Source organism: Chionomys nivalis, chromosome 22 (genome assembly GCF_950005125.1).
Source record: "Chionomys nivalis chromosome 22, mChiNiv1.1, whole genome shotgun sequence".
Taxonomy (NCBI): Eukaryota; Metazoa; Chordata; class Mammalia; order Rodentia; family Cricetidae; genus Chionomys; species Chionomys nivalis.
The window spans coordinates 18,712,845-18,738,042 of record NC_080107.1 but is presented as its reverse complement, the minus strand read 5'-3'; the positions used below and the strand labels follow the sequence as shown (position 1 = coordinate 18,738,042).

General features: G+C 37.1%; 1 protein-coding gene across 3 annotated transcripts in view; it reads right to left on the bottom strand.

Annotated features, from left to right (window-relative positions):
- Kcnh7 (potassium voltage-gated channel subfamily H member 7) overlaps positions 1-25,198 on the bottom strand; it is a 412,186-nt gene that overhangs the window by 30,195 nt on the left and 356,793 nt on the right. For 2 of the 3 annotated variants that reach the window (XM_057754560.1, XM_057754563.1), the window contains 4 exons: positions 24,219-24,418; positions 6,552-6,804; positions 3,407-3,612; positions 1,582-1,663 (listed from right to left, as the gene is read on the bottom strand). In XM_057754560.1, the coding sequence (XP_057610543.1) occupies positions 1,582-1,663; positions 3,407-3,612; positions 6,552-6,804; positions 24,219-24,418 (741 nt within the window). The remainder of the gene's footprint in view (positions 1-1,581; positions 1,664-3,406; positions 3,613-6,551; positions 6,805-24,218; positions 24,419-25,198) is intronic. The other variant, XM_057754562.1, reaches the window with a different exon arrangement.

The following is a 25,198-nucleotide window of genomic DNA, read 5'->3' as shown; positions in this document are numbered from 1 at the left end:
ATAAGGAAAATGAGTTATTTAAAAAGCTGGTTTAGTATTCTAAGGAGACAGATGATAATATCTAGACTCAATCGGGTGGAGGGACTGTGGGACTGGAGATAAATGAACCAACAGACACCTAGGTTTGAAAGTAGAGATGGTTGAAATAGCAGTAGAAAAGTCTAATCAACACTACAGTTTCTTCATAGCTCAAGAGAAGTTATAATCCTACATGTTTGTGGAACTGATTTGAATGGTGTGGGTGTGAACATTTGCAGAACAACAGATATGGAGAGGGACAGGAATTTCAAGGAAGCATTAGGGGATACCTTTGAGAGCTTAAGTAGCTTAATAAAAAGTTGGAGTCACAATATGGAAACTCATCTGGCCTGTGGTTTAAGATATTAATATGCACACCTCCCAAATGAGGACAGAATGAAATTAGAAGCATAGATGATATTAATCAGAGAAAGATTATATTACATAAAAGGAAAAGGAGGCGGAAGATGTCTTAAGAAACTTTGGAGTCTGTGGAGAGAGCTCAGTTGATAATGTCCTTGTCTTACAAGCATGAAGCCATGGGTTTAATCTCTAGAATTTATATAAAAACTTTGAGATTGTGAGATGTGCATGTATTACAAAAAACACGGAGGCAGAAGATCCTGGAAGTTCACAGGCCAACACGTAACTTAGTTGTGAGAACCAAGCCAGTGAGATCCCATCTCAAAGGAAGAGGGAAAGACATCTGAGGTAGTTTTATGGCCTCTAAACACATGTATACAAACGTGCGCATGCACCCCAATACCATGTGAACATGTATGCATACCAAACATACAAATACACACACAACAAAAAGAAACTCTAAGAAATAACAAGCCAGATGAGAATATGATATGAAGTTATCTCCAGAGTATTCGTAAAATTAGAAGGAAAATAGGAAGAGTGGAGAGCCACCAACACCAAGACTATTCAATAGGAAGAATTGATTCAGGGTCAGGTGCTGCTGTGAGGCCAAATAGGAAAAGGCTAGAATGCTGGTGAGATCAGCAGGAGGCAAAGTGCAAGGTTTTTTTTTTATGAAATCTTGGTCTCATTGCCAGGCACCCTTATGCACACCTGTATCTGGGGTCCTACTGAAGTGTACTTGTTTCTGTTCCTGACTGAGAGTGGGTCCCTCTCACTCCCTAATGAAGATGAGTTCTATTTTGTGCCTTCATCCACATAATTGATATGTGTGGTGCTTGCTGGCGAAGGGATTACCTGAAATGAAAATTCCTCTTCCCAAAGCACTCTGCTTCAAACTCTGAGTATGTTTATTATCTATTATCAACTTGATTTTGTTTTCAATTAGTTTTCCCAGTTCCTCTGTTGGCTGTGTCCTTGAAGACATGGAGTGGCTTTGCTGAAAGATGTAATTCAGACATAGCAACCCCGGAACAAAAACAATGTTTTTAGTTTGGGAACAAAAGTGATTCTCCAGACACTATCAAAGCATGAATTAGATATAACCTTGAAAATCAAAACTATAATGAATATTTAAGAAAGAAGAGCTAGACACCGTGTGCTCTAGATTAAACTTTACAAATAGAAAGAATGAATTACCTTTCTCGCCTTCACTTTCAAAGGACAGTCTTCTTCTTCGTAGTTTACAGGTGTCCCCTTCAGAATCATTTATGGATTGGGACTGCAGCAAAAGATCAGCCTTTGTCAAAGGAACTCAAAGAGGAATCTAGAAGGTTATACTACTTGAATATAATGTCTTACTGGTGAGCTTTTTACTATGTCACTTCGCAGCAACCACTTTAAATCTTAAGAATTACATTTTGGCCAGTAGTTACAGTAATTTTCTTGAAGGTTAGCTCTGAGTTGTAAAACAGATTGATAGAATAATTCTAGTAGCTTTGTAATTTGATTGGGGAAACCATGGTTTGTAGGAGTTATGGGCTAGGAATTTTAAGATCTGGCATTAGAATTTAGAAATAAAATAGTCCACATAAGGGAGTATTTTGTATAATTCAATAAATGTTTAAAATATTAACAATTTAGACAAGTAGAAGAATCTGTATTATTGCTAGCAAAATTTATGAATCAATTAACAGTAACTAGGATGTATATATGACTTAATAATGAACATAAGGCTAAATTTTACAATCAATATATGATTGAGGACAATCAATACTATGATAAAAGACCTTTATTAGACTTGCTTCAGGTCCTCCTTCTCCTCTTTGATTGTACAACATCAGTCTTGTATATCAGAGCAGAAATTCCCTGCATTGTTCATTTGGGTGCCATATGAATTTCAGTACAATGGAGTCACCTGAGGCTCATAGTTGCATTTTAGGTAAAACCAGAATGAGGTTGGTGCTCTCTGACTGAGGTCACAATAAAACATTCAGTAAGACTATTCTGAGCACATATGTTTAAGAACTGGAGACTTTTTACTGTAAGTTTTAGTTTTTTTGTTGGTTTGAAAAGAAGTTAGCTCAATATGCTGAGTTAGAACACTGAATGGTCACCCTGTGACCCCAGGAACTGCTGTTTCTTAAGCCTCTCAGATTGCCTGGTGATGACTACAACTCCATGGAAACTTAAGTCTAACATCTTTTGCCTAAATATTGACCTAGGGAATTCTTCTATAGAACACATTAGCTCATAAATAAATACACTGGGCAAGTACCAAGTGCTCAGTGTTTGATGTATGATAAAAGGGCATTTAGAAATGGAATGGACTTTCTGATACTTGGCAAATTAACTCGGTAACAAATTGTGAGCTACAATGTAAGTTGTCCTTCCACAAGACAGGACTAGTTTATAGATCCGAGTTCACAGTGGAGCACAGTAAGAGCCACGCTACCCAATCATTATAGGTTGGGTAATGTGCAGAATTAAACATAAAATATTATTTCTATTAAACCATATTTTATTCATTCCATAGCCTAGATTTTGACTCTATTGTAAGAGTTAATTAATTCATACTTCATTAACTTGAAAGTTGAGTTTAGTATTAATCTAAACTTTGATAGGTCTAATATTTTCAACATTACAGAAAATCAATAGCAACTGATATGGTAGGTATAATAGATGAGATAATATTTCATTCCCTATCTATGTAAGATAAACTCCTTTAGGGGATTTTAAAAATTACTCGAAACCACTCATTTTCCTACAAAAACTCTAATGTAAACCAAGACTCTAAGAACTTCTAAAAGGTCAAATTTAATTGACCTTTCAAAAATTATTCAAATCTTTTAATACTGAATTCTTGCCATATAATTTATTAATTTCAACATTCACCTGGTCTCTTTCTCTCAGTATTTAATATTGATAAATTTTTGTTGCGGTGTTTTGTTTGTTGTTTTCAGAAGCCCTTGACAGATCTATGAATGACATTTCAGAAATGGGAAGGTCAGCAGTGGGGGCCTACCTTTGCACTCTCGTGTCTCAGGTTGAAAGTCAGTTCTAGATTCGTCAGAAAGTGGTCAGAGAACTCTGGATACATATCCAAGACCTCCAGTAAGTCTTCTCGCTGGATCTTATGCAGGTCGCAGTACGTGAGCGCTCTGACGTCTGCATTAGACTTGCCAGGCTTGGCATAAAGATGAACCATTTCTCCAAAGATATCATTTTTTCCTAAAATAAACCGAAAAGAAGAAAAAAGGAAAGGAGGAAGGGAAATATATTTAATGTTTTATTTATAAAAGTAGAAAGGGACACCAACCAACTGCCTAATCATTGAACCAAAGATTTCGAATGTGAGATCCTATACCTACAGGAGCATGGAGAGCAACATTCCGTGTCTTGACTGATTGTGCAATGTTTGTTGAGTGAAACTTTGATCTTCTTAAAAGTCTTGGGTACCGTTATAATCTCCTTCATTTCTTTACTTAGGTTCTTTTGCTAAGCGTGTAAGATTTAGGGGATGCTGTTGTTTTGTTACACTCCTGAGTGCTAGCTGTGGATCTCGCCATATGGTTTTCTAAATATACTTTCAGGTAGAAGTGTTCTGATGGTGTCAGTCCAGGAATATGAGAGGCTGAAATAAACTGGATTTCTGTTCTTTCTCTTCAGCTGTATCATGTCCAGAGCTTTTGCCAATGAACAGCTCCATCATTCTTCAGCACTCACAGATATGGACAAGTGGTATCAGCACACCTTGCTTCCTCAAGTCACCAGTTTTGAATCTGCCTTTAAAGTATTTGTCCATTTGTTTAAATAATTACTTCTATGTATGTCACCCACAGACATAGTCAGGGCTTTGGTCACTTGCTCTTTGCTCTGAAAATTTGTTCCCATTGTATTTCTACAATTACTAGGATTATTTCAGTTTTGGATTCTGCCTAACCATGTACTGTCTATTTTCAGTTTTATTCAATGACAAGAGTAAGAATAATTGATATTTTCTGACGACCATGTAGGTGCCATGTTTATGTCAAATGTTTATGTATATTACATATATGTATGCTTATACATATGTTGTATATGATACTCAAAAATAATTTTGTGAAGATGTGATTATTATAAAAATCTATAAATATTGAAACAAAATTAAAGAGGTAAACTGAATAATGTAAGGTCCATTTCTCAACTGGGTGAAATGGAGGAAGGAAAAGTAGCCAGGATTAAAACCCATGCATTTTGACACCATAATCAATATCCTTACCTGCCTAGGATATCAAACCTCCCAATATTTCTCAAAATTTCATGGCCATTTTTCAGTTTCTGAGTATCAAGGTACTCAGATGGTATATACCTAGAGTAAATATTGGTAGACTACTTGATGAAGTCACTTTTGAAGGTCATTAGTAGCAATGCAAAATAGCACTTTCTTCACATTTCTAAAGGTTCTTTTCAGATTAAGGATATGCATAAAGTATGCATTTATGTTTGCTTCTGGTGGATTACCACATCTATCTTCTAGTTTAGGGAGCTATCAAGGATGTTTAAACAATAAACTTCCAACAAGTGAAAAATTCTAGTACATTATTTTAAATGAGAATTTAATAAGGAAAAGTCAAATACCATATACTCATAATTAGAGAGAAGTCATTAGGCAATAGTTTAAATAAATACTTATTAGACTTTGAGAACCATAATGAATAGTAATAATTTTTCAAATGCTAACATACATGGAAATTGGGACAGCAAAGGAGAAGCTTTTGCAATTCTTTAGATTGGATGGCTTTGTTTAGACAATTATTTTATGACTCTGAACTGTATTTGCATAGGGTTTATATTTTAATTATCTTCTGTGAATATAGATGAGCAAGAAGGAAGCCCCATGACGCTGAGCAGCATTCTATACTCACAGCAGTCTAAGCACAGAAGCGAGTTGTTTTGCACACAGATGCCAGGACAGGCAGGCATAAAAATCAGCCTCCGCTTTCCTTGGTAAGACACCAAGGCAAGCTGTCAATGTCAAATCCAGTGAAAACTTTCTTTTGATAAGTGGCCTTGAGGTGACTTAGGATGCTTTTATTCCTTGACTCTTTATTGGTTTAGAAACCAAAAAGTGTACCTTCTCCATCTGTGGATTTTTTGACCGCAATAATAACAAAATTATCAAAATACCAAGGGAATCACTTAAACTTCTTTGTTTGTGTAGGGCATCTAATGAGCCATGCTTTGGGTCTGTCCAACAACAAACAGATAAAACCTGTGAGTTAATAATGATCAAATGTGAGAACTGAGAACTGAGTGAAAAGAAACCATTCAACTAACATAGATTGAACAGTAGATAGATAGACACTGGAGGATGAACCTGGGGCCTTGACTGTGCTGGGCGAGAATCTACCTCCCACTTATGCCTCTAGGGCTGTATGACTGCTCATCAGTGGAACAGTGAATTAAATCTATGAGAAAACTGAATTTCCATAGACATTGTGGGGAGAGGGAGTTTTCATCCTGCAGCTATATGGTCAGAAAGAAGGAGAATAGAGTTGCCTTTTTCTGTTCATCTCTCCATTACCCTAACAGAAAAATGCTATAAATTCATATAAGCAGGCTCATTTTTAAAGAGACAGAGTGAACTAAACATGAATGTTCCTTTACCCTCAAACCCATGTTTCACTCATTTTGTAGTCTATCAACTTCAGTCCTAATGTTAAATGCACCGCTTCATTCTGTTAGATCAGGACCCCAATTTTTTTTCTAAGGGTTTAATAAATAACAGGTAAATGAAATTATAAACTTAGCTCATATAGGCACATGCTAATTATTATGTCTACAACACTGAGTAGTTCATATTAAGATGCTAAAGGATCAACCATGAAGCCAAGATCTCACATAAAAAGGAAAATGTCGACTGTTTTTATATATTTAGCTTCAAATGTCTAAGTAGCTGCCAACAGTTGACGAGAATCATGAGAATGTTTGCATATTACACAAAAATTAAGACATTAAAAATACATTTTTGCAAGGTTAATTTGATATGCAATGAATTGAAATAAAGCTCTGAAATGATCAGTGTTGTCGTCCTTAACAACCAATCGGTCTGTTAGTCTGGCATTCCAAACTAATGTTTGCAACAACTCACAGCTGAAGATGTCATTGGTCCTGGCTAAAATACTCACCGAGAATAGCTACCACTATGTCATCCTTGAGGATTTCTATGGAGCCTCTGGATAAGAAGTACAGTGCAGTTAGGACATCCCCACAGTGAACCAGGGTGTCTCCTGGAGGCGCGTGGGTGGTTTTGAACTTCATTGCCAAAGCTCTAAGGCAGCCTTTACTTGCTCCTCGAAAGGCTTTGCAGTTTTGCAGCAAAGTCTGGTTCAGATGCAGGCAAATGTCAGCTTGTAAACATTCTGGAAATCCCTTTAAGACCTGAAATGAAAAAATAAAGAGTTTGATACTACCAGAACACCAGACACTTCAGCTTGAAATCAAGTCTATTTCTTGCTCACAGATCTGAAGATGCAGTAATTCTTACGAGAGAGATTTTGTAAGGCAGCTAGTTTGCTTCCCTTAATGAACATTTGGTTTGCTAAACATGTCAGAAGTTTCCGCTCTGCATTGTTCTGTGAATTAACTGCAGACATTCGATTCAACCCAAGTGCTATCTCATTAAAATGTCATGCCTACATATTTCACATTACTTCTTGCCTGCCTTAGGTTATGCTGTATCATATTGTGCATAGATTAATGCAGCAATCAAAAGGACACTGGTAAAGTCAATACAACTCGAAAGATGAGAAACTTTTTGAAAGAATTTTAAGTCAATTTAAATTGTCACCATGGGCGTACATCTAATCTAATGCAGCTTTGCTATTTGCATATATCATAACCGATGAAATGTTTAATCAACACTGGAATAGTCATCTTTTTTATACATTTTTTTTTGACAGGGTTTCTCTGTAGCTTTGGAGCCTGTCCTGGAACTAGCTCTTGTAGATCCGCCTGCCTCTGTCTCCTGAGTGCTGGGGTTAAAGGCGTGTGCCACCACCGCCCAGCTCTATACACATTTTTATACTAAATATTTGGAGAAACACTGAAAATAAAAGAAAGGAGAGCAGTTGATGTACTTTGAAAGTAAAGTTTAATTTTTAGTAATAGAAATGATGTTACTTTTGAAAACTCACTGGTTAATTTAAAACCTAAGGCACAGACTAAACAATAATTTCTGATAAATGTCCCTTAGTTTGAATGGAATAACGTGCTATTTTTGCAAAGTTATCCGTATGTAATGGGTCGGGGCACTCTTTTCTAACTCTTTCCATCTTATTCTCTGGGGCTTCACATGCAGACTTTAGTTTTTATACTGACTTTCCCTGCAATTATGAACAGTATACTTTAGAGTAGATGGACCCATTGAACAGAACAATTTACAGGGTAATAATACATTTAGAGACTTTTCGTTCTCTGATTTTTATTGGTTCAACTTTAGTATACAATTTAATATAACCAAAAAAATCATCATAAATTTGCAATAAGACAATTCAAGTGTATTTAGTCCAGAAAGAAACTTAGTATTGAATTATATTTGAGTCAAGCTGTGATTGTCAGTGTCTGAAATATAAAACAATTCCAGTGATCTGACTTCTATGAAGCTACCATGTGATGTAGCTGCTGAACTGACTCTGTATAACATGAAAAGATCTTTAACACCTGTGAAGCACAACAGCCACGTTTTTGTTATTGTTTTAATGATCAACAGAGAGTAAAGTGTATTTTGGAAGAAAATCTATGAAATTAAAAATTTTTATAAAATTTGCCACAATTAGACTCTTGTGCAAGTCACTTCACCCATCCACGTTTTTTTTTTCTTTAAGATTAGAATCTTCACAGTACCGACTTAATTATGTCACTGCTAAAGAGTGCACCAGTTATCCAATTCTGCTTACTCAGCTCCACGCTGTCAACACTTTCAGCCTGAAAGTTTTCGGGTCCAGTAGAATTCAAGCCTTCCTCTTGTATGTGTTTCTGGGCATGCATCCTCTAACTTCTTCTTACCTATAACCTCAGGTTCCATCAACCTGAGTAGACCCCTCCCAGTGTTCTGCCCGGACTAAAGACCTCTCCAATATAACTTGCTTCAAATTGCCTCGTCCTGTCTCTGAAGCCTAGAGGTTTTATCTTACTCTTGTGGAGTCCTACATAAGTTTAGGTTTCCTCCGAGAACCAAGGCATCACCACTCTTTCCCATCACCTACAATGGAAATCATTGCTTTGAATTCTTTGTCAAGTTGTGCCAAGCTGGAGATGACCTTAGTTTGAACCACTGGTTTCTGAATGAAGAATCATTTTCATTGGGGATTCTATAGGAGAAAAATACCAGTGTTCACTGGCTTCTCCATGCGTCTTTGAAAGCCACTTTTGGAATCCCAGCCTAAATCTTAAATGACCCTGCTAGGATATCGATGGATAGAACACTATGCCAAGCAAAAGCTAGACCTTTCCTTTTAAATATAGTTGACAAAATATCTTATATTTCACAAAAATGGAGGAGGGTACTCATTCTGTATAACTGGCATGTGGTTCTGGACGATTCCTTGAACTACCCCTGACTATCGTCAACTCATTGTGTTTCTGTGTATCTGGGCGTGCTGATGTGTGTGTTGGCATGGTTTGAGTTGGAACGTAGAGGTGAGTCAGCGATGGTACTTCTATCTTTGAATTTGTCAGTGAACTACACAGGTGGATGAGAATAGACCGACATTCTTGATCCTTCACTTGCCCGTTCTAAGTTTGCTGGTTATTTATCTTCTCTGTGACTTGGTATCTTATTTTTCAAAATTGAGTGAACAACATTTGCATCAGAGAGTTGTGAGTACAGTTAAATATAATCATGTTTGTGAAGCATAAAGTTGATAGTCAATTTTTCAATATATTTTTGGAGTTTTGAAAAAACAAACAAACAAAAAAAAAAAAACACTGAGTGCATATCCGCCCCCCCAATAACAGTTATGTTCTCTTTAACTAGTTTTTTTTTTCTCTGTTAACTGAGCAGAATTTAAAGCTTTGCAGTCTAGGCATCATTAGTTTGTAGATCCCATTCATCAATATTTCTCTGTAATCTTATTTCCTATGTCTTCTGAAGTGTTCTGGTTCGTGTGGACATAAGCTTTCATTGGAACTTGTCTTAAATTCATCCTGAAAATAGGCGGTTAATGAAATACAACTATATTTTAGAATGCAAGTCATCTTGGAACTCCTCACAGAACGTGAAGGTCACTTGGGAAAGTTTCTAGTCTAAATGGTTTACTTTCAGTCTTCATTCTGCTAGACTGGAGACCGCTGATAAGGATCGCATTCAGCTTGAGATGCCATAGAGCTCTATTTTCACAGGTGGTGATTATATAAACATCACAGAAAAGTTACCCATACACTTTTGTGGTTGTAACCCTTCCCTGACTTTCTTAACTATCTTAATTTGATCAGTTGCCCAAGGGAAACTGAGTAAGATGTGAAATTTGCTTGTTGGATCTCAGAGTAGCCCATCATTTGGATTCCCATGTAGGTAAGTGGCTTTAGAATTTGTGTTTAACATTGGGAAAGATTTTTTTTTTAATGGAGAGTTAACAGTTTGGAACATTAAAAAGTAAATTTTTTTTCTAAAGTGGGAAATAAGAGGTAGTTTCAAGTAGGTGTTTATTCAAGACACCTAGTTCACTATTTCCATCTGGGTTCCCTTCTTCCTTTCCTACCTATTATTGTACATTTTTTTCCTGTGTTTATTTCCTCTGTTAAATTTCCTGAAGTAGAATATTTTCATTTACCACTGAACTCTGACATCTTAGCAGGCCTTGCAGATATAGATGAAGAAAGTTGGAATGTAAAATAGCTAACTACAAATCAGGATGTAAGCTTGCTTAATGACAGTTACAGCCATTACCCGGAGCCCCGCATTCTTGGACGAGTTGTGCTACTGCAAAGGTGCACATCGCTGCCTGCTGTGCATCTGGAGCTACTGATTTACTGAGTGAATCCAATTTTAAAGACCAAGAAGCATCCACCACTGTCAGCCTCGTGGCCTGCACCTTAGACAAGCAGTTCTCATCTTTTAAGCATGCGGTCATTCACATACTTATTCATTTAAATACTTAAATAGCACCAGATTCTGGGCTCAAAAGATTCATAATGAATAAAGCATCTTTTGAAAATGTACTCAGTCTTCATGACAGATTAAACACAATTCTTACAGGTCTAAGAAGAATTGGTTACACTGTCCTCATGTTGAAGTAGGACATTTGTTATACACATTTGTAATAATAGTGGACATTCATGGAACCTCAAGTAGCAGTTAATTTGAGGTGAGTTAAAGTCCTAATCTCACTTTGCTAACTCTGCTTCTGCACAGCATATTTTTAAGACTTGATGAAGTTCCAGAAGATTCTTTTCTATGTTGAAAGGAATCACACACATTTACTATGTGTGTTGCAAAGCCATTTGTGTTTTGCCATTTCTTTGCTTGGACTTATGTGAGCAAAAATCTGTGAGTCTCATAATGAAGTGATAACTTGTTTAAGACTTTTCTCATTTCAGTCTGAAATACTTGCTGCGATAGTTATAAAAGTTTTGTAGTTTACTGTTTGTGGGCCCCAATGTAAAGACCGTTGGACAGGAAAAACCTACTAATAACACTTCAGCATTGTTAAAGTCATTTTTAAAAGCCACACGAAACAAAGAATGGAGAACAATATTATCTAACAAAATGTCTATGAAATGTGATTAGTAGTTAACTCAGAAGCATCCGACCTCATGGTAGAGTTTCCTAACAGGTGTATCTGCTACCACACTTGTAATGTCATGACAATACATTCTTGCTATTTGTACTTAAATTGTACAAGCAGTATAGCATGAGAGCTGAGTACATGCTGATATTGATGCAGGTCTATTGCTTGATATAAATGCTAGTCAAAATGATAGACAATTTTAAATTAGTAAATCCTTCTTTATAAGTTTTTAAAACAATGACAATAAAACATTTATGCTATGTATTGGGCCACCAAGAAGAAAAAAAGTTTGATCAGTTCCGATGACAATAAAATTAAAAAACTCTATCATTGGTGTCCTGAATAGTTTTATACCACCTTGACGCAAAGTAAAGTCATCAAAGAGGAGGGAATCTCAATTGAGAAAAATATCTCATTAAGATCAGGCTATATGCAGGCCTAGAGGGCATTTTCTTAATTAGTAACTGATGTGGGAGGGCCCAGTCCATTGTGGGTGGCTCCAGTTCTGGGCTGGTGGTCCATGTTTCTATAGGAAAGCAGGCTGAGCAAGCCTTAAGGAGCAAGGCAGTAAGCAGCACCTCACCATGGCCTCTGTGTTAGCTTCTGCCTTCAGGTTCCGGCCCTGCTTGAGTTCCTGTCCAGACTTCATACAGTGATAAACAGTGATTTGGAAGCATAGGTCACATAAACCCCTTTCTCCTCATTTGCTTTTGGTCCTTGTGTTTCAACACAGCATTGTAACCAGAACTAGGGTGATAGGTTTTGATTAGTGGCACTGAGTGATAAAAAATTCCTAATCAGGGATATTGTCAGCAAAAGGAGTTTGGACATGTCATTATTATATCATTTTTCATGACAATAGGAGAGATATATAGTGCCTTAACAAAATTTTACCTGATAGAAGAATATTTCTAAGTTAAGACATAGTGTTGCTCTTTCCTTAGATTTGAGGCTTAAGACTGAACATTTGCTGCTTTCTGTCTCCGTCTGAGACTGTCTCATGAGATGTACATTTTCCAAATTCTGTTTAAAGAGTGTCAGTATGTAAGTTTCTAACCCAAACACTTCCCGGCCTTTTTTATGTTTTAAACCCCTGAATTCACTTTTTGAAAGAAACCAAATCTATTCCTAGCTCATATCATTATCTCGTCTCCTGTAGTACGGAGGTTGATCTGTGTTCTAACCAGGGGCTTTTCACTCACTTCTGCTAGTGGTGCTGCAGAAGGGAGCATTCCCAAAGGCAGGCCGAATAGAGAGCACATTTAGGCAGCCCGACTGTGGCAAATGGTTCCCTAAATAGCAGATTAATCATGTGGACAACTTCGGTGGCTGAGTTAACTGTCATTAGGAAATGTCCTAGGGAAATTCTTTGGGTCATTAAATATACTTAAATCTTGACAAATTAGGATTAATCAAAACACAAATTAGCACTCCCTATGAACCTCCAGCATGATTATCAAACACATTATGCAAGTAATATGCTAAATCTTAAGTCTCTGCCCTGTAGTACAGCTTTACCATTTGAGAGCATCTCCTGACTCTGGCAGACTTGCTATTTTTATGTGGGCATTTAGCTTCTTGATAAATCTTTAGCACCTGTGAACTCATGAACCTTACATTATGTTCTTTGTGAAAGCTAATGTCTTAACATAATGCATTTTGTAATCTCTAGATCATTCCATATTGTATCATTTCTATCGTTAGGCACCAAGAAATAGGAAACAAATTCATTCTATGGTTCCATTTTGGCTACATGGTGATTACTACATTTTAACCACTGATTATAATAGTAAACTCTTAAGTAGGTTTAGCAACACATATACACATTAATTACCCCAGTGTGAAGCTCACATTGCTTTGACATCTACATTTTTTATTCTACCTCCATGTGGCTGTTAAAAATAAGGAACTATTTTAATATATAAGACTGTCAGGTCTTGCCAGACCATTGAGAAAATTAGAGAATTGTGAATTCAGGAATGTGGAAATATTTATAAACACTGAAATAATACATTAATGTATTTCATGTAACCTGTCCACATTTAGCACATAGTTTGTATTTACTCAAGATACAAAACCTTATTATGCTTGGACATGGCTAAAAATGTAGGAAGTCCTGAAGCAGTTTTGGCTCCACTGATGATGCCTAAAAAAATAAAGAGCATCCTCTTCCTGCATCCTCCTCCTTCCCAACTAGTAGCATTGCTATGACTTCCTTTTAGAAGAATACTTAAACTTCAACATGACTCAATGAAGACAGGGTTAACAGTGATGTGTGGGTAGAAGCGAATCACTGCTTTTCTTCATCATCCAGGCTCTGGAGTCCTTTTTGTTAGATCAGTAAAAACTTGGCTTACAAGGAGTGTCTCGGGATCTGCAGTGCGATCTCAAAAGGAACTCTAAAAACTATTCAGATTTCTAGAGGCTACAAGAAGGACCGGCAGCCTCAGGATTAGATTCCGAGTCTCCCCCTTTTTAATCCTTGCACAGTTATTTGAGAGAGATAATAGGGGAAGGGATGAAAAGAACATAACTGTAGCCTTTTCTTCTAGCTTCACTGTAGCTAGTTCTTTCTGAACTGACAGAGTAAGGGAAAGGGAAATGCAGTCAGACAGGTTCAATGATTTAAAGTATCACATTGCATCTAAAACATTATCTTGAGTTTGAATCAAGTTTTATGATCATGGAAAGATTTCTCATATGCTATATTTCAGAACCAAATTTCCTCGACTTTATGTGAAGCAACAGAGCTGCAGTATTCTCATTTTACAAACACAAAAGATAAGACACGACAAACTAGAGAGCTCCGAGGAAGAACTGAGACTTGTAACGTAGTCCAGAGTTCACCTATTTTTATCTAACTGTCTTTCAAGTTGGACTTCTAAAGTTTCTAGCAGCATGAGAAGACAAATGTCTTTTCCACTCATTTCCAGTCATTGGTTTTGTAGATAATAAAGGATCAAGATCCCAAGTAGATGCTCTCTTCATTTTGTACGAGAGGGGTGATGTATTCCTCAAAATATTAACATAGATGAAAATATAATTCATTGCTTTGTAGGAAAAGTAAAAACCCATATTGACAATTGTTCAACTTATTATAAAGTAGTAGAAGCTTTAAAACAAAATGTACTTTCTTCATAGATCAGATTCCCTTCCCATAAAATGTCCTGGCTGTTATCTGGAACCTTGATGTCAGATCTCTGAACATTTCTGCTCCGGCTAAGCAAGCCCATTGCCTATGTTCCAGCGGTTTACTTTTTCTAGCTTCACAAGTTGGTTGAACTACATAATTCGGTAATATAATACAAAGAAAAAACCATGGCTTTGTATTTTGTGTATTAAGAAAGAGGTTATTCCCTCTTTCTTTTTTTTTAATATTTATTTATTTATTTATTTATTATGTATACAATATTCTGTCTGTGTGTATGCCTGAAGGCCAGAAGAGGGCGCCAGACCTATTTACAGATGGTTGTGAGCCACCATGTGGTTGCTGGGAATTGAACTCAGGACCTTTGGAAGAGCAGGCAATGCTCTTAACCACTGAGCCATCTCTACAGCCCTGTTCCCTCTTTCTTAAACTATAAAGTAAAGGCAAGTAATTTGGGAAGTTTGATAATAATGAGCCATTTAAAAACTGCAATCAGAATGGGAACTGGAGGGATCAGGTTGTGGGAAGATGGAGGGAGAGAGAACTGGGAGACACAACTGGAATGGGGAGCATTTTGGGGACATGGTAGAAACCTAGTACAATGGAAACTCCTAGGAATCTACAAGGGTGACCCCAGCTACAAGGGTGACCCCAGCTAAGACTCCTAATAATGAGGCAATTGGAGTCTCAAGCAGACATCTTCTGTAACCAGGCAAGGATTACAGTGTAGGGGATTGGGACACCACAAAACCTTCGACCTATAATTTGTGTATGTAGTTGTTGTGCGTGGTTCATACACATGGGCGCATGGGTGAAAGTGCATGAAAAGGCCACAGGAAAGCGTGAAGTGGCTTCCCCTGCCACTCTTAACTCCTTCAGGACTGGAGCTCCCACCCGGGCTATCTGGTTAGTGATCTCCTTGGACTGACCTCTCTCTACTCCTCAACATTGGGTTCGCAGGTGCATGCAGTGGTGCCCAGATTTTCACACTGGAGCCTGGGATTTGAACTCAGGTCCTCATGTTTGCAAAGCAAGCCCTCTTGTCCACTGAGCCAGCTCCCTAGCCACTATTTTTAAACAAATTTTTATACTCTGATAATTTACAGTAATTTTACCACTTATATTGGAATAGAGTTGAGTCTTAGTGTTTCTTTTAATTTTAGTTCAGTGACTTGAAAAGTCTTTTCTCCAAAATCATATATGACTAGTATAAATATCGTAATCTATGGGAGCTATTACATTTAATAAAAATATCCCTAAAATATTTATAGATTCCAATTCAGTGTGCTAAGGGAAAGTAATTAAGTAATACATTGTAATTAATGCCCTCCTTATGCATAAGAATGAGGGCAGAGAAATGAAGTGCAATCACAGACATGGTGAAACATAGCCCCTGATTCTCTTTTCTTTTTTATTGTCAAAAATTTTAAAAATTAAAATATAAATACATCACTCCCCTTTTTATCCTTCCTACCCCCTCCCATGTCACTCTCTTTTCTTTTCTTGATTCTCACTAATATCTACATGTCCCACCTAATCCCAGAATAGCTCCATCTGTTTATTTTAACCAAGATTAGCACATATATTTTGTTACACTTATCAGTCCTGTTTCTGAAATAACCAACCTTATAGCATCGTTTCCTGACATTGTATTCTCACCAATTCTTCAGATGTGTAGTCAAAGGGACTTGATTTATTATGAAGTTTGGCTTGTCATCAATTCTCAAATTATCGGCAGCTAAATATTCTGATGGTTTCTGAGATAGGAGACTGGCGTGCTGTTATAGACTGAAGCCTCTGTCTTGGGGAATAGCACGAGGACCTCATGTTCCTTGCAGCTGTGTGCCATGATTCACAGCAAAGAACCAGAAGTCAGAGATGGATTTCTGGGTTCAAATAAAATAACTACAATGATGAGGCGTGAACCTTTGGCTTATCTTCCCCTATGGCAGCTTTTCCTAAACACAGTTGTGTTTTTTCTCTGTGAGGGTTATAGAACATCACTATCTGTGAAGATTACTGATAGAAAGGGCAAGATGAATTGCAACAGAAATAAAAGTGTCTTAGCATAGAACCCAGGCTCCTCTAGCAGAAATGATGTGATTTTTCTTTCTTTCTAGGAAAAAAAAAATCAGACTGTCCCAAAGCATGAAACTGTGTTTTGGTGGTGAGTGACTTGCCTCACTAATAGAAGTCAAGATACCAACTAAAATACACTTTGAAGTATATATATCATTGAAGATGTAATTATTCTGCACTTTTTCTATCCATACTCTCACATAAATGTCTACATCTAGGAAAGCATATATCTGAAATATCAGCTATATTACATTCTTAAGGTCATGTAATAACATGCTTTCAGGTGAGCTGTTTTCTGCTAACTTTCACCCTTAAATTGATTAAAAAAATACTATCCGGGCAGTGGTGGTGCATGCCTTTAATCCCAGCAATTGGGAGGCAGAGGCAGGTGGATCTCTGTGAGTTAGAGGCTATCCTGGTCTACAAGAGCTAGTTTCAGGACAGGTCAAAGCTACAGAGAAATCCTGTCTTGAAAAACCAAACAACAACAACAACAAAACAAAAACAAAACCCTAACATATTAGGTAGAACAGGTATGTATTTGTTAATAATAAATCCCATGGCACTAGCTTTTTTTTCATGGCATCAAGTATCAGGAATTTTTTTCTGGGGAAGATATTGGGGGTGATATGAGTTCATTAAGTTGGAGAAACGCTGAGTTATTCTAGGATCCATCTAAAAGAGGCTTAGAATAACATTCCCAAAGAATACTTTACTACTGAACTTCAATGAGGTCTGTGTCGAGAGTAGGGACCAGAGGAAGGAGACCCAGTGAATGAGATCCTAAGTGAGTATGTGCTGTTGACATGTATCTGGAGCCTCAGACCAATGCAGGAAATGGAGGAGCTTACCCTCTCCCCACAGTGAGGCTCAGAGAGAAATGGCTAAGCCTTCCCTTCTGGCCCCTGTGTGGTTGTTGATAGTACATGCAGAAAATGTCCAACATAGCTTTCTCTATCCCCTAAGGAATGCTGAAGAATGCTCCCCTAGAGGACTGCTCCTGGTGAAATTAACTGAGCCTATTCCTTGGATGTAGCTGCATACCATACAACATGCCTCTTGTTTATCTTTATATAATAACCCTGTCTCCTTGTTCAGCTGTGAACAATAACCCTTCTTTCTCTTCATCTTTCTGCAACATGCTGAGCTTCTGGGTGTTGCAGCTTCTCTAACAGAGAGCCCAGGCCATCAGATCCCAGCTTTCTGTGTCTATATATTTGTATTTTCTTTGTTTCTTAGTCATACAAGTCATGTTCAATTCTCTGGAGGCTGTGCAATAGTTTCTTTCTTTCTCTTTCTGTCTCTCTCTCTCTTTCTGTCTCTCTCTCTCTTTCCTCTCTCTCTTTCTTTCTTCCTATCTCTCCCTCTTTCTTTTTTCTTTTTTATTGGCTTAACCTGTATTGATAAAAGAACAGGAAACTGAATTGGGTCTGAATGGCTCTGCTTCTCTAACTCACCGAAGAAAGTGTTTTATGTCATGTCATTCCCTCTGCATCCGGAACTGCATCAGCTCCTGTTTAGACAGGGTCATTACTTTCAGGAGTTGCAAAACAAAAGCAGAAATCATTTCCACTCTCTACTGCTATAAGAAGAAAATTAGTAATACACTGGAGAAGCTGAAGCCCAGAGTGTACTCACTGCCTCTGTGGTATTTCTGCAGTAGCTACTGATCTTTTTAAAGCCCTGGGACAAGGTGCAATTAGTTCCCTGGGTTAAAAAATTGCTAAAAAACAAAACAAAACAAAAAAAAAAAACAAAAAAAACCCCAAAACAAAACAAAAACAAAAACAAAAAAACAAAAAACCTGTGTGTGGTGGCACAATGGCCTTTAGTCCCAGAACTCAGGAGGCAGAGGCAGGCAGATCCCTGAATCTGAGGCTAGCCTGTATTTCTACAAAGAATTCCAGGACAGCCAGGGCTACATAAAAAACAAACAAACAAAAACAAACAAACAAACAAACCTGTCTTCAGGGTAAAGACAAAAAAGCCTCACTGGCTATGGGAGCATTTACTGGTCTCTGTAGATAAGTAGATAAACTATAGATAAGTCATTCTGTACCTGATAGGAAAATCCATCATTTTGAAAGATGGCTGAGTGACTTGTCTCCTAAAAACATAAGATGCCTGTTTCATGTCTACTAGTCCTGCCAGGGAGTTGCAGATGTTTTGTTACTTTTTTCTATAGTGGTGTTTTAAAGAGCTGTTGAGTAAGTTGCATAGGATGGGCATATGAACTCAACCTTTCCTAAAGCATAGGTTGCCTAACAACTTGCTACAGAAAGAGGTCAGGTGTGACAAACTTGTATACTAATATATAAGTGCAAGTTTATAATAAACACTTTTTGAAGAGATTGGCAACCTCTGCTGATTGATTAATCATCATACAGATGAAATTATCATCCCTAAAAATATAAATTATATTTATTTATTTGTGTGTGTGTGTACACTTGTGAAGGTCAGGGGTCAAATCTTGTAAGTTGGCTTGCTCCTTGCACCCATGTGGGTCACAGGTATAAAGCCCATGCGCCATAAATATTCAGCAGCCTTGGCAGCAAATGCCTTACCCACTCACTAAGCTATCTCACAAAAGTATCCTCTTAAGTGTATATGGCAAAGTTATTTTTAAAACTCAATTCCTAAACCAAGTATTTATTTATAGAAAACCAAAAGATTTCACAGGTCCTATGGTCCACATCATGTATATAAAAGTGTTTCCCCATCTCCTTTAAATATTTGTTGGTTTAGTCAGATACGCAGGCACTGTTTTGAGCACCTTTGCTATGGTTCCTTGTTATATCGGTTAACCAAATGTTGCTCATTGACTCTGTTTATAAATAAAAGGTTTTTTTTTTTTTTTTTTTTTTTTTTTTTTTTTTTTTTAGAAAAGGTAGAGGATTAAAAGATCTAAAAGCATGCTACACTATTTTTAAGTTTTCCTTTTACGCTGGTGACTGGGTTTATCATAAGGATTGTTTTTATCTGATTTCATTCATTGAGCACAAACAAATGTAGGTCCCCACCTTTGCCCTTCGCTGTGATGTGTCAAAAGCTGCGATCTGAACATGAAAGTGGAGTACGTGTGAAATTACTTAAATAAGTGTACAGAGTAATGGCTTTCCCTCGATGCATCTCTGTGTGTGCGTACCCAAATGCACACGTGTACCCAAGCTTTTGGAGGCCAGAAGTCAGCAGCTACTGTCCACCTTTCTTTTCTTTTCTTTTCTTTTCTTTTCTTTTCTTTTCTTTTCTTTTCTTTTCTTTTTTTTTTTAAAAAGTGATACAAGGTCTCTAATTAGCCTTGAATATACCTAGTAGGCTAGGCTGGTGGGCCTGAGAGTCTTGGAGCTCTGCCTTCTGTCTTCCTGGTGGTGGAGTCTTAAGTAAGAGCTACTACATTTTTTTTATTTTTCTTGGAATGAATTGTGGGGCTTGAACTCAAATCTTCATGCTTTTGAGGCAGAGTGAGCTGTCTCCCTGTCCCTAAGATGAGCCTTTCATTGAGTACAATTAGATCACGAATGCAGCGGTGACTTCAATGCTAGCACTGGAGGCATTTCTGCCAGGGAGTTGAGAAACTAGAAGTAATGTGAAAATAAGGAAAACACAATATGATTAAAATATTCCTTAGAAATCCCACCAGCCCCAAGAAATTATGACCTCTGTTAACTAATCTGCCATTTATCAGCCTTACTTCTCCTTTGGTTTTATGTGCTGATTCCTTTAAGAAACATGCTGTGTCATGCAGAACATCACTGGGCTTGAAATGACTTTTAGCCTGTCAGGATGACTTCACTGAAATCTTCCAAGAGTCCGCTCCTCCAGCTCTACCCCTCCCATATCATCACCCACTTCACTGTTCATGGAGAGTCTGGTTAGATCATGTAATACCATACTTCCTCTCTTTTTCCTGAAAGACACCACATCACACTATTCTGAACACATAATCACTGTGTTCTAAGTGATTTTTATCTGTTCACCTTTCTGGAAAATCTTATCATCTAGTCCATTAGTCCGGATACTTTCTATTCACATCTCTCAAAACTGCGTTCATTGAAGATTCTTAATAAAAAGTCCATTTCCCCAATCCTGTTCTTCCAAAAACCAACGAAATAAAAATGTGCCCAGACTACCTAATTCACTGTGTGTGTGTGTGTGCGTGTGTGCACACACTCACATGCATGTGCATGCATGACTTGCTCTCTTGCTTATGTTTCCTGGTGGTTACCTTTTCTTCTCTACAATCAACAATTCTAATAGCGACTTAGTCGAGTGGTTTTTGCACTACATCCATTGCAAGATGCTCCGTGAGGAAGGCTTGGACGCTCCTTACAGGGAATGGAGGAAGTGGCAGTGGATAGGTTATGATGTACACACTGTGTTTGAGTACAGGTGCCTTCATGTGCTTATACGTGGTGAGTTTATTGGAACTGTAGAAAGTATAAGTGACTTGCTCAAGACAGTGGCAGGCTGAGTACGAGTGCCAAGGTCTCTTGACTTTTTCCTCTTACTCAGCCATTACTTGGTTGTTGTCAGAGCAGAAATTTTAGGCAAGGCAAAAGCCCACTAAATGTGCACATGTGATTTTCTTCCATGCCAATATTAAATTATAGAGTTTACTTCCTGTCATGATAAGGGACATTTGGACCATCAGGTATCCAGCCTAGCTCATAAGTCTCGTATTAGTCTGCTTGAATTCTACATTTAGATGGAAAACAATTTTTGTTTTCTTGTTGTCGGTGAAACTAAAATAATGTCGGCTAACTTCAGAAAGTTTCTGATTGGGTTAAGAGATGGCTTTGATTTGCAAAAATTCCTTGAAATGCTGCTAGCTCTAACTTTAGAACCCATCTCTTTATTATCAACCAGTCCGTTTTCTGCATGCATATTTTCAGGATTAATCTGTGCACATGCTTGAGGCAATTATAGAGTGCTAAAACTGAAGCCAGACCCTGAATAAACACATTCCTTTCACTACCTTTGTTGGTTTGACTCTCTCCTTTTGTTCTTTAGCCTATTTCATTCAAGTAAAAGGGAATCCATAATTGTTTTTTATTCTGGAACATACTGGCAGCAGTATATATGAAAAGTAAAAAACAGAAGGAGTAAAGGATATGGCCCCACTTTTTTTTTTTAGGTTAATTATTTCGATGTTTTGGTGGTCTCCTAAGCAATCAAATGTCTTTGATTGTGAAATAATTTTAAGTGAATTTACTGTGTGTTTGGAAACCTTTACTTCATTTGAAGATGATTGAACAGTAAAAAAATGGCCTGAAATGCTTCATGAGAAATTATATTTAAGTTTATACTTAAATAAAATAATATGGAATGTTGATGCAAAGTACAACAGTTTGATGTAGTTTTATGTATCACAGTACATAAACTAGCTAATTTTCAATTGTTTTAAAATTATAATTTTACCAACAATAACTTGACAAGACACAATAACTATTAACAGTGTGGTTTTGGCAGTCTCATAGTACAGTTGCTTTTCTCTAATCAACGTTGTTTTACACATCATACTTATAGCAAACATCTTCCATTTGCTCTTTGCGGAGTTATCTCATACTGAGTTTTGTTTTTGTTTTTGTTTTTTTCTTTTTTTACTCACTTTGCAGTCACAAAATGAAAATGTAGACACCATGTACAAACAAGGAGTTCGTGCAAAGTCAAGTTTTCAAAACCACATGCAAGTCTCAGCGGCACATGGCTTAGAGCTCACACGCTCCAGGATCATGTAAAACTGGCATGCAGATGAGAGGAGAGAAAAGCACCTACATCATGAAGAGAGGATGATGAAAGAGAATGACATTTTCTTTATGACAATTATCTAATGCAAACCGTATACCCAAAACCTCTACCAGCATGGGAATGGGGGCAGAGAAGTGGATTTTTGTGGGGCATAGGAAATTGTACATCAACGTTATTGGAGGTCAAGTTGTTACTGAAATGGAGAATTGCTATTCTGTACTTGGCCTCATCCATGTTATCTTCCCCAGTTTCTTGCTCTCTATTTCCTCTGTTATGTCATGCAAAAAAAAAAAAAAAAAAGATCAGAACTAACACTGGAAATCATTTAACAAGCTCTAAACCTGACAGATAACAAGGGTATTCTCCACAATTTACACGAGAATTAAATTGGATATAAATACCTCCTGTTCTTACCGGTGGGTGTTGTGATTCCATGTGTTAAGGTGTGAAGCAGACAGGAAAGAGATAAATCTTTCATAAGTACATTGTAAATAGGCAAGTGGTATAGAAACCATATTTATAGGTAATAGAGTCAAACAATGATAGGTAAATAGTTGTCACAAAATATTTTATCATAAAAATGGTTATAAATCTAAGTTTTATGGAGAAGGGAGATAAATAAATGGCTGTTTTATTATTATTATTGAAATACCCTGGCAGTATGAAACAATAAAATTGAGTGACGCATATTTTAATTAAAAATACTTGACACTGCTTAAGCAAGCCCGGCACTAGAGATTCCTCAGCGGTTTTGAATGCTGGTATCTTTGTTAAACAAGCACAGTAACAATTTATAAAGGCAACCATTATATACAGGTGCTCTTTCTTGCTAGATTAAAAACCACCTCAGAAGAGATTAATTTAATAAGTGGCTTTTTCACCGTGAACTTTGGGATGCCTGAAAATCGCAGCTCATCAGCTTGAGCTACATTTTTTGGCTCTAAGGAGCTTGTGTATTTCTTCAAATAAAAAATTTTATGATAATATGATTGTATTTCTCAGCAAATAAATCACATGCAGCTATGATAAATTTATCGACATACACATGTGTCTTTGAGTTGGCAGCAAGTGCTCTATGGCTTTCACCGTGATTTCTGATTTTGATCCATTGTCTTTTTTTTTTTTTGGAACATCTCTGGCCAAATGGTAAATAGCCATCTAAATTGTCCATACACTTACACAAAAATGACATCATGTAATTGATGGAATCAAATATGGATAATTTATTTTCAGAACAGGGGAGTGATGTGAGGACGTGCCGTGTTTTTGTTTTTTTCTATAGCTCTGTACTAAGCAGTGGGGTTTGGCTTTGTTGTGTAATTTATCTGTAGCATTAAATGTCTAAAGCCAAACAGCAAAGTAAATACTGTAAGCAATGCTCTTAATTCCAAAAAGAGCTCTTCAGAATCCATTCATCTTAACTAGACTTCTATGCAGTGATTGTGAAAAGTGTATTTTTTTTTTAAAAAAAAAATCAAGTATTTAAAAGGTGTTAAGGAATGCTTGTCCCCTCTTTGAGCAGAGAGAATCATTAAACCAAGTAAATATATTGAAATGGAATATAATTAATTGTTAAAGGAAGTATGAAACTTCCTATCAGAAAATGCTTTCTGACATACTTAAGGTCCCTAAACTTTCCTACAAATATTCAAGATGTCCTACTCCAAAAGTATGTTCATCTTGGATCGCTGCTTAGGCTCATCCAATTGTCACAGTTGGTTTTTAGAATCTTAATTGAGCATAGGCTCAGCAACTTTTCTTGTTGTTATTTATTTGCTCATTTGTAACCAGGCCATACCACGAAGGCCTGAGTTTTAGCTAAGGCAATGTTTCCTTTAATTGGAGATGGGAACTCTATGACACATAGTTATATCAGTTTGCATCACGTTATAATGCCTTTGCCACACAGTATAACTAGATATAGCACCATGCAATGCCATGAATTGAGAATGAGACACTATCTCCAGGGGAGAAAAATAAACATCCAAGAGAAGGAAACAAAAGCACGGGGCTCAAAGCTGGTGAGACTGGCCTTTCATTTAGCTATAGCTGCCTGCGGAGCTTCTGTTTTGGGAAACAGAAGTACATACCATGTTCATGTCAATGCCGTTGGTGTATGTCCATGCGTGCTGGAAATATTCTTCAAGCCGTTGCCGCAGAGGGTTGGGGATTTGGTGGAAGCGAATGAACTCTTTCACTCTCAACATTTGCATGTGGTACCTGGCGGTCCCCGAGTACAGTCTTTGAATAATTGCAGAAACATTCCCAAAAATGCTTGCATACATTAGGGCTGGATTGGATAAAAAACAAAGTTATGGGGCAACACTGCATTTGGGCATCGTATATTTTTTTCAGAATATCAAATGTGCAGATTTTAAGTATTTAACCCAAGTATGCAAGTATGTCAATTTACCCCTGGCTCTTGGGTAAACTAATGCTTTAGTACATTTTTTTTTTAACAGTAAAGCAATGTAAAGAACTCAAAATCACCATGATTCAAAGTAAAACTCATATTGCTTTATGAGATACACCTGCAACCAAGAACATTAACTAGATGTTTAATATGCTTGTGATAAGCCATCTTATTTGTAGTAAGCTACATCGCAGTCGTCATTACCATATGCAAAAATATTCTTTAGGGACTTTAATACCACCTTAATTTATATAAGCTTTTAATTAAATTCTGGTGGGCAACTAAGAGCAATGGCAATACCCTATATTGTTCTGGGGGTTTGCAGGACACCCCTGACTAACAACTCTAGAGGTATCATACATGGCCCTGGACTTTTTTGGTGACCTATGGCTTTGGGGGCGAGCATTATCCCCTGTGTATACTAACTCCAATTAAACTTTATTATGTGAATAGATGTGTATATAATAAAATAGTAGGTTTCTCTATGGCTATCTCTCTTCCTATACTATATTGTCCTAGGACATGGAGAAATCAAATTGGCATGAGCTAGGAAGCTTTTTTCCTGCCTACTGGCTATCACAGTATTTGAAAATGATATGCAGACTGCTAGAGAGAAAAGTCGTCAACAATCTTACTCAGCTGTGAACTCTTAGAGCT